The sequence below is a fragment of the Ammospiza caudacuta genome, chromosome 4 (assembly GCF_027887145.1).
Source record: "Ammospiza caudacuta isolate bAmmCau1 chromosome 4, bAmmCau1.pri, whole genome shotgun sequence".
Classification (NCBI taxonomy): domain Eukaryota; kingdom Metazoa; phylum Chordata; class Aves; order Passeriformes; family Passerellidae; genus Ammospiza; species Ammospiza caudacuta.
In genome coordinates this window covers 78,374,484-78,384,811 of record NC_080596.1, presented here as the reverse complement: position 1 = coordinate 78,384,811, position 10,328 = coordinate 78,374,484, and the positions used below count along the sequence as shown (strand labels likewise).

Below are 10,328 nucleotides of genomic sequence, written 5' to 3'. Positions count from 1 at the left end.
ATAATTGAACCAAAATATACTCTGAACTTCAACAGACAGGTTTCAATTTCTCCCTAGCAGTGACAAGTATCTTCTGTTGGCATGCTTCCACTGGGAGAATCTCCTTATAGATGATACATTATCTGTGTCGGTGGAAACCATCCTTCACTGCCAGTTCTGAAATGCCACGGGTTGTGTGTACTTTACTTTGTATCTAAAACTCCTTTGAGGTCACAGCTGAGGATATCTCCTGCTATCTCCTCCCCTTAAATTCCCACCGTGGTGTGAAACTGCTTTTTTGAAGGATTTTTGTTGCTGACAAGGACAGAAAGATGCAGTGCAGCTGTAATCCCAGAGCTGTGTCCCAGCAGATAGTTCTGCTGGATAAACTGAATTTAATTTGTAGATTGTGTTGTGCTAAAAGTACAGTGTGGCTTCCAGGCTGTAGCTGTCCTCTGTCTGCCTTGCTTGGGTGTGTTCAGGTAAACTTGCTGGTCTAGCTTTTGTCAGAGCCAGGCTGAAGGGAGGGGAGTTTGTTTGTGCATGTTTTGACCCTCTGCTGTACTTCAAGCATGACCTTGGTGCAAGAACACAGTTCTGTTTTCCATTGTAGTCTGTGGGAAAGGAGGGGTGCCAGCAGAGCAGACTTTTCTGCAGGAATGTGGACGTTCAGTGAAGATGCCCCACAGATCTGTGAGTTTGTACAAAATTTACTATAGTAAGGCCAGGCAACAGGAATGGAATTTTCAAAGTAAATATCTTCATGCATAGCAAGGCTGAAGTTTATTTAAAAAAAATCAAAATCAAAACCAAACACCACCTGTTATTGTGTGCTCAGAAAGTTTCTCCAAAACCATTGCTGCACTTTGATAGTTGCTTTAGTGTTTTAAGCTGATTAGAAAACCCACCAAACAAATTTTTGTTTGCTGCTTCTGCCATCTGTTTTACCAGATGTAGTACTTGGGGACTTGGTTTAGCAACGGACTTAGCAGTGCCTTGTTAATAATGGTTGTACTTGGTCATCTTAGAGGGCTCTTCCAACCTTTATGAAACTGTTACTGTAAGGCTTTTTCAGCCTTCATAATCATGCCATTGTGAGGCCAGAAGAAAACCATCTCTCTGAAGTGTCCCACCAGTCTTCAGGCTGTAAATGTATTATTGTGTAAAGCTGCTTGTGTTCTGCTGGAGTCCTCCAGGTCGTTTCTAAATTACTGTTCTAAACTGTGAGTGTATGCCCAATAGCAGGACCAATGGGATCTCACTGTGCAAGTAAAAACCCCTGAAAGGTCCACGAACCAACCATCTCATGTTGTTACCCAACCTTCTTCACTATTGATAACTGAATTTGGACAATAAGGATTTAGGACAATACGAGACAGTAAAAACAAAGAGTTACAAACGGCCTGGGCAAAGTAAGCCCGAAAAAGAACCCACGTTAACAGAGGATTAACCCTTAAAAACAATAACCTGTTGTATATTCATACACCTCATACATGCTGCATAAATTTAATTCAAACAAAGGATTCTGTCTGGTCAGTGTCAGCTTCTTCCTCTTAATCCTGACGGCGTCTTCAGCTTAGCGAGGCAGGAAGAAGTTCGTTTTTGCTGATTAGTGAGCAATAAATTCTTTTTCTCTGAAAGATTCAGGTGTCCTGAGCCTGCTATCTCTGAGTCCTCTCTTTAAAAAAAGTATCTTACATAGCATAGTTTCTATTTTAACATTATGTTATAACGTAAAACTATATTTAACACACTACTTAAGAAAATTAGTACAACATAACTTTGTAACATCACACACATAATATTCATTTTTATATTTGCGAAAAGCCAGTCATAAAATACGCATTTTTCACACCGCGGACCGTCATCCTTCATATTTAAATCGCGGGAACTTCTATTTTCCTTTTTGTTTGGGCTGGGTTTTTCCCTGTTGTTTCACGGGAGTCCCGCCGCACCAGCGCGCCAAAACCGCGCGCGCCGCGCTCGATTCTCCCGCCAACACGCCCCGGGGGCGGAGCCGGGCGGAGCGGGCTGAGCCATTACCCTCGCGGGGGGGTGGGGGATGTGTGTGAACATCTGAGGGTGCGGGGCGCCCGCTGCGCCTTCCCGTTTTTACTCTCCCCCCCCGCATCTGTCCCCGTGGAGGCGCCCCGCGGGGAGGCGGAGCGGGCCTGTCGCTCAGCGCCGGCGGGAGATGTGAAGGGGCTGAGCGGGAAGGCGGCAGCGCTCCCTCGGCTCTGCCTCACCGTCCGGCTCTCCTTCCTCCTCCGGCCTCCTCAGCTCTCCGCGCCCAGCTCTGCCTCCAGCCCTCTCTCCCGGGGATTCCCTGCGCCATGTCTTTCCGCCACAGGAGCCCGCACGGCAGCACCAAGAGCAGGTAGGGCCGCCGGGCTGAGGCGGGTGTGGCGGCGCCGGGCTTCGCTCCCCCTGTGCTCTCCGGGCCTCGCTCCCCGGCCCTCGTTCCCCCTATGCTCCCCGGCCCTCGTTCCCCCGCGCTCCCCGGCCCTCGCTCCCGCCGTCCCGCGACGGAGCTCTCTGAGGGGGTGGGGGGGGCAGAGCCCCCTCAGGGTGCCCGCAGCGAGTGGCGTCGCCTCCCTGCGTTCGGTGGGAGTGGAACGGGTGAATAAGCGCGGTGTCCGAAGGAGGTTGAAGCCCTGACGCCCAGCCGGGCTCTCGTGTGTCGCTGTGTCTGTCCCCAGCCCGCAGCACCCCCCGCGCTGGGCCCAGGCGCGGAAACGCGGCGCCGATGGGAAGCGGCGGAGGCAGAACGAGCCCGAGTCCTCCGTGTTTGAGGAGAACAAGGCCAGGCCTGAGGACAGCCGGCTGGACAGGTGAGCATGGCGGCAATGGCAGCGGCTTCCTGCTCTTTTGTTCGACCGGAGCTGTTACACTGACCCTTCTGCTCAGCTTTCCTAGCCCTGCCTGCTCATCAGCCACAAATAGCTGGTCCTAAAGGAGGGAAAAGGATCGAGTGCAGTGCTCTTATCTTGGAGTCAGTTCTTAAGAGTCAGCGTTTTTCATTCTTATCTCTTGAAATATGTCCTTGATTATTTATCGAGGACTAATACTGTACAGGCTCATTATGTTTGTAAATACAGGCTGTAGAAACAATTGTGGTAAAATTGAAGTAAATGACAAAAATTTGGTTTTAGAAATCATCTATTGTCTGTTTCTGAAGGGAGTACAGAGAAGTTTTGTTCTATTTCAGCACATTTGTGGGGGGATCCAGTTTTGAGATCACCCCATAACTCTGCCTTCCATGTTTGTCAGACTTGAGTATCTTATTTTATACTACATTTTCAGTCTGAGCTATTCATGCCACGGTCTCTTTAATCTCTGTGATCTGTGGATGGGAGTTGTCCCCTCATCCCAGTTGATTGAATCAAGGTTTCTTGAACAGGGGTAGGTTGTGCCCACCCATTTTCCTTCGCTGACAATAAGCAGGAACACGTTGGTCAGTGGCTCAACTTACATTATCCAGAGTACCTTAAACTAAATCCAGGAAGCATAGTTGAACAGCAGTACAAGGATGAAACTTTACAGACAGTTTCAAGGTAAATAAGCAACACTTCTGCGTGTCTCTCAGTATTGAATTGTGCACACAAACTTCCTGGTTTCAGTTTGGATTGAGCTCTGAAATTGTTCTCTTCCTCTCTGCCAAAACTACTTTTTGTTTATGCCAATCCAACCATGTCAAATTAAAATCCTCAAAAGTAAAGAGGATTGGGGGGAGGCTTGGTCATCTTGGTAATCACGGCACAGGTACAGAATCAAAAAAATATAAAAAGGTATCACAGCACAGTGTTGAGGAAAAAACTCAATTGGGACCAACTGGGATTCTGCTGTTTGTTCTCTACCACAGGAGAGCAATAACTGAACGTGGTCTGTATTCTCTGCAAATCTAGAAATTGATATAAGCAAAAGTTAACAATCTTTGGAGCTTGAACAGATCTTTGCAGAGGGACCTGTACTGTTTTCTATGGATTTTTAATTTTGCCAAGTTGGTAACTGGATTTCATCAAAAAATAACTTTTAGTTTGAATTTAACAAACCGCTCAAAGTTGTGCAAACCAATTTAGGAGCAAGGAGGGAGTTTGAACTGGTTTTAGTGCAGATGGATCTGATTCCCTGATTCCAGGGGACATTTGCACAAAACCCTGGAAAATCTCCAGAGCATTTCCAGATCTGCTGAAAAAGCTCTGCTCTGTAGGATACAGTTTTGAGTTTTACTTGGGGAAAATTAGTCATCAGGAAGACAGGCAGGGGAAACACTGAATAATCTGAGTGCAGGCAGCAGTAGATGGTTGGGAAGGGATATGGGCTTATTCCCCACAGGAGTCTGAACCTGCTTGTGATGCTAATGGTGCAATAAAGGTGTTAAACAAGTTTGCAAAGTCTCAGCAAATCTCCCTTTCCTAGCTAAAATAGGATGGTTTTGTGCCTTTGCCATCTCTACCAGGCATATACTTACATGGAGCAACTCCTGGTGCTATCATGTAATTTTAATTAATTAGCTTTGCAACTTAATTCTGCGCTCCAGTTTTATCTCTTATAAAGCTAATGAGTCTGCAGTCATCAAAGTATAAATAATTGCTGAGTCATTTAGTGGAGTGAAACCAAGTGAGTAAATGAATAAAGTTGGTATTTCATGTGCCATTTTCTGAAGAGCACGATCTGGAAGTTACTGAAAGCATGGGTTATCAGGTTACAGTGATATGTTTCTATAGACACCTACATCAATTTGAAGAAAACCCAACACAAACCACACAACCTCAAGGTGGAAGTCAGAACTGATGCTTAATTTTACAGTGGTAAAATTTAAATAAAGCACCAGGTTTTCACAGCCATTTTGAGTATTGTAATTAATCCTGTTTAAGGGATCAAGCTGTGAGTGGAAAATACAATAACCCAAACTTTTAACACAGAGCCTTAATTTTTTTTTTTTCTTTCTAGTTTTACAACACCAGAAGGTCCTGGACCCCTTCCCAGGTGTTTAGACTGGGGAACTGCAGTGGAAGAAGATGAAATGAGGACCAATGTTCACAAAGAAATTGCAAGGTACCCCTGGGTGTCTCAGATGAAGTGGTAAAAGGAAGAGAAATGGAAGTTATCTTGTAGAATCTGTTTCGGCTTGTATTTTTAACTTCACCATTGTAGTAAAATCAGGCCAACCTTAGCCTCTTGTCTGCTGCTTTTAAATCAGCTTTGGGTTCAGTCCTGCAGGAATGTCATGGGATACTCTTGGAGATTGGATGTGTATCCCTAAATATCTCCCTTTTGGAAGCTTTTCCTGAATCTCTTAGATTAAAATACTTCAAATACCCTCTCACTAATCACTGGGGTTTTTTGTATCATTGCTATAAGAAGTTGCTTTAGGGAAAAATAGTCAGGAAAAGAAAGTCCTTGTATTTTTATTGGTTTTTAAGGGAAAACTGAAATATCCATTTCATAACAGAAAGGTCTTTGCAGAGCTGCTTTTCTGAAAAGTTAGTTCAACTGTGAGCTGTGACAGTGCAGCCTTCATGTTCCTTTTTGTGTATATAATTTCTTTTAAATTATTTGAATTCTTACAGACACAGAAGAAAACTCCTGATAAATGAATTTTCAAGAGAAAGGAAGTCCTCCTCAGGAAGGTAGGTTAAACTTCTGGCTTCACTGAGGAAAATCTTGAAAACAGAATTTTGATTGTACAGTGTTGTTTCTTAAAACAGTTTAAAATAGTTCATACCAAGTCTGTTCCAACACCATGGTTTAGTAACACTCTGAGCATTTGTTTGGGAAGTTTTAACATGTTTATTTATAATCTTTTACAAGTGGGTTTGTTTGAGTGTCACTGGTTTTCTAGCAGTCCCAAACCTGCAATGTTTTTTTCTTCAGTTCTGATTCAAAGGAGTCCATGGTGGCAGTAGAACTCGAGACAGATGAGGTGGTTTTGATGAGAAGACAAAAACAGATAAACTATGGAAAAAACACAATTGCATATGATAGATACATTAAAGAAGTTCCTAGGTAAGCTGCTTGACTTTCTGGAAACTAAATGTCCACCTGCAAGTCATACCTGTTCTTTATAAGCACATTAATGTACTAAACTTGGTATCCAATACACATTTAAATAGAAGGCATCTACAAATTAAACTTTTAAGACATTTTTGAACTGTTAGATCACACTAACAGTTAACTGAGGTGTGGTTTAAGGTTTGATTTTAATGAGTCGGTATATAAGAAATACCTCATGCTGCTGAAATGGAAATGAAAGTTCTTTTGGATGTGCTTGTCAATGAGAGGAAGTGAAACTGCTTTTTTGCAGTCAGTTTCCTCATGAGTTAACTACAAGACAAAATGGGCTACAGTTGCTGTTGAGTTTGAAATTAATTTTTCAAACCTATGAATGATAATTCTTTATTATTATTATTTCATTTGACTTGGAGTCAGAAAAACTAAGAAGCTTGCATGGAGCTGGCAAACCTTTGCTTGAGTGCTGGAATTGCACATTGGTCTTTTCTCATAAATAATAAATCAGCTAACATTTAAAGGTATGTTATGTATGTGTGAATAAAGCACTGATAATTTTTCATGTCTGATATCTGAACAGATGCCATCGTATCCCAGGAGTTCATCCCAGAACTCCAAACAAATTTAAGAAGTACAGCCGTAGGTCGTGGGACCAGCAGATCAAACTGTGGAAGGTTGCACTGCATTCCTGGGATCCTCCAACTGAAGGAGGGTGTGATCTGCAGGAAATGTATGTACACAGAGTGTTCAGGATGCTGTTATAGAAATTATGACGTGAAGTCTCCTGTTTAAGAAGTAAACACCACTCCCATCATAGTTATTTTTGAGACAAGTCAGTGAGTGCTGAATGTTTTTCTTAATTATTTATCCACACTTAGTGGTGTTCAGTTCCTTCTCAGTCAAAATATCCAACAGCTTTCTGGTCCTTGCCCAGTGCATATACATATATCTCTCAATTTTTAATGGTGAAAGCAGAGCCAGTTCTGCACTGCTCTGTAAAATACTCACACCATCAACAGGAGCCAATTCTTTCAGAGCAGTCTTCAGATGATCTGGTAGGGGCAGTGCTGGAGAGTTCTCACTAATGGCAGGTGTGAATATTGAGCTTGGAAAAATCTAGTGTACAGGAACCTGCCTCACTCTTCTCACTTGCTAGTTCAAGAACAGTGGTATAAAACGTTTCTTCTCCAGAGAGGGAGAATTGTCAATTCATCCCAAGCTCAAAGCATGGCCACAAGCGTTCACAGCCCAAGCTCTCTCTAGAAGATGCAGAGTGATGCCACAGTTATTTTCCTCTGTAGAAAGCAATACAGCTGATCAGCATCATGACATAAAACTGGCAGTAGCGAATGCAAGGGACAAAGATGGAACTTAATTCCTCAGCAGGCAGCTTTGTGTTAATAAAGTAGTGTTTTTCCTTAATGGAATGCTGACTTTAAAACTACTGCAGAGCAACAGGATCTAGAAGAAAAGCTTCCTTTTAGCTTCCTTTTACTTTCTATCAGCATGAGGGGCATTGGTCCTTCAGCCAGAACCCTGCTGTGTGCTTTGGTGTTGAAATGCTACCTTCAGATGCTGTGTATAATGGATATTAAATCTTTACAGAACTGAAAAAAAAATTCATTCCTCTCCTGTAACATTTGCATTGGGGCATTTCTTGAGCACTGGGTTTTTGTCTTTGACAAGTTGCAGTATTCAGTCTCAAGACTTAATTCAGTCCTTGGCCATTTTGGCAGTACTGAGCTGTCCTGCAGTTCTGTTTGTCTTCGCAGTTTGCCACCACTGTCCCTGTGATCTCTGTAGGTCTCTTTGCTCTCCTCTGGTCATTTTTTTTTTCAGAACTGCACAACAAAGTTCATCTTAACACTAAAAAATCAATTATGCTGTATTCTTCTAAATGATTTTACAGTTGTCCTGTTGACCTTGGTGAGATGGAGACAGAATCTGTTGGAAGCAATTCTACTGAATCTCAAACGAGCTGTCAAGATAATGATGTAAGCATATCTGTCATTTGCATAACTATTCCTTAATAATTGGTTCATTGCTTAGAATTAAATCCAGAGCAGCCTGATACCTCACAGATCCCATCACCTGCTTTGTTTAGGGACTGTTTATAAAGCTGAGCAATTTTGAAACTCAGGTATTTTCCAGCTATAGCCATTATCTGTCTGTAGTCTTGGGTTTAGAGAATTAGAACTTTAATAATCTCAAATTAAAAATATCTCATTGTTTCATAGCCTTCAAAAGAAAATTAATTTGTTGAAAGCAAATCAGTTATGAACTGTAATGTACAATTGAAATACTACTTTAGATTGCAATATCTAGTATTAAAATAGGGTGGAATTTCCTTGTCACACAGAAGTAGGCTTCTTTTATGTCCAGAAAGCACTTGGTACAGCTGAGCATTAAAGATCTAGGAATGCTTTTCTTACTGGATTTATTTTTCAAATATTAAATCTGTATAATGTTTTAATGTTTGCATGTATGGAACACTTGCAAGATATCTCCAAATGTGGTTGGATGGGCAGAAGCCTACATTTCTTTAATATTAAGACTAGCATTGAGTTTTTGTGGCCTTTAAAGCATTTGTAAGCCTTTGTTTTAGGGTGGTCTAAATGAATTACAGAAGCTAATTGAATTACCTGTACTAATAACCTCTGCTTAACTAGTAATTATGAATTGCCTTTCCCTTCCAGGATACCTGTTCTGGCACTCCCACCAAAGTTAGACATGTTGACTATCAAGCAGAAGGAGAATTTGACTTGGAAGTGTGTTTGAGTGAGCCACTGAAAGAATTTGATACTGTGAGTTAAATAGTCCTGTGCAACCTGTTTTAGAGAGAGTTTCTTTTAAATTTGAGAGGTTAGCTTGATCCATAACCTGTTCATAGTAAGAAAGCTTAAGCAAAGTTGAAGACTGTTCTCAAAGCTGTGATTGGTCTAGGTATTCTCCAGACCAAACTTATGTAAAATTGCAATTAAGTTGTGTGACTTCTTGTTAACTTTTAATTTATGTATATCAGATTTTTTTATAAAACTTCTCAATAGTAAAACTAGCCAATGGCAGTGCTATCCTCTAGTAATTATAAATAGCACAGCAAGATCTTACCAATTTCCCCCACTCCCTCCCCTACTCTGAACATGATTTTAGTTGTCCACCTGCGGATCAAGAGCCAATTTGGGGGATTTTTTTTTAATGCTTCCTTGTTTTTACAAATGGCTCTTGTAACACACCTGACCTGACCTGGAGTATGGCACGTGGTGCTGTGCATGTGGCTGATTAGTACTAGTAAGCCCATCTACTGCAGTCACTGTAAGTTTAACTACCTTACCTTAAAAAACCACTTTTTTTGCAAAAATTTTTCAGAAACAATTGGAAGTTTAATACCATCAAGAAATTGAAAGTCAACATGGCAAAGTCTATGCAATAATGTTGGGGTTTTTTTAGAAGTAGTAGCCTTAACTTGAAATTTGTAAATAGTCATCAGTCATTTATTAATGCAGTCAAGAAAACAATGTCTAGGGAAAGTGCTTGATTCTTTCAGTTTTCTGGTTTTAAATGTAAAACTGTTGTAAATGTTACCAACTGTACAGATTTTCTGCTGAGAGCAGTTCGTGTTTCTACTGCTTTTGCGTGGGATGTTGCTGGAAAATAAACAGAACTGCCTTTACTTTTACATCTGACTCTTCATTTCCTGCTAGCAGTGCTCCGAGCATAATGAAATGCTGAAAGCCAAGTGTCTGATATTGGTACTGAGCCAGGGTAAATCTGTGTTAGCATCATCCTCTGACTTTGAGGAGACCTTAAAATCTATTTATATGGCCACCAGAGTGAATTTGAGACAATTTGGTTTAGTAGATGTTTAGTAGTTGCCAAGTTCTGTTCTCTAGGAAAAGCTGCTAGAAGAGTTGTGTGACACTTCAATCTTCTTCACTTAGAGAACAGCTTTTTACAGTCACCTCACCTGGTTTTATTTCTTAAAATGGAATTTCTGGGTGTTGATGTTACTCCCCTTAAACTCACCAACTCAAGGGAGTATCTTAGGTAGTAATATTGCTTACTATTATTGTCTGATTTGTTAGGCACTTTTGAAATCAGCGAAGCTTCAAGAGTTTCTACTCTTGGAAGTTTCTACTCTTGCCACTATAGTGGCATTGGGATAAGGTGGGTGCTCAGCTCTGATGCCTTCCTAACATGTATTTTTTCCAGAGAAGGCAACAAAAAGGCAGTTGCCTTCTACCTGCACTCTGCACCCTCTGTCCTTCCCAATTTGCTTTTCCCATGTCACATTTTCTGGCCACGCAGTTCCTGGTTGTTCTTAACTATTTCCAGTGTGT

General features: G+C 41.6%; 1 protein-coding gene across 1 annotated transcript; it reads left to right on the top strand.

Annotated features, from left to right (window-relative positions):
• The first annotated feature begins 2,186 nt into the window (after positions 1–2,186).
• On the top strand, positions 2,187–9,667 carry SLBP (stem-loop histone mRNA binding protein). The gene is made up of 8 exons (XM_058803957.1): positions 2,187–2,356; positions 2,679–2,810; positions 4,933–5,037; positions 5,553–5,612; positions 5,857–5,988; positions 6,572–6,721; positions 7,901–7,985; positions 8,688–9,667. The coding sequence occupies exons 1-8, from the start codon at positions 2,313–2,315 to the stop codon at positions 8,802–8,804; spliced, it is 825 nt and encodes a 274-aa protein (XP_058659940.1). The 5' UTR covers positions 2,187–2,312; the 3' UTR covers positions 8,805–9,667.
• The last annotated feature ends 661 nt before the right edge of the window (positions 9,668–10,328 follow it).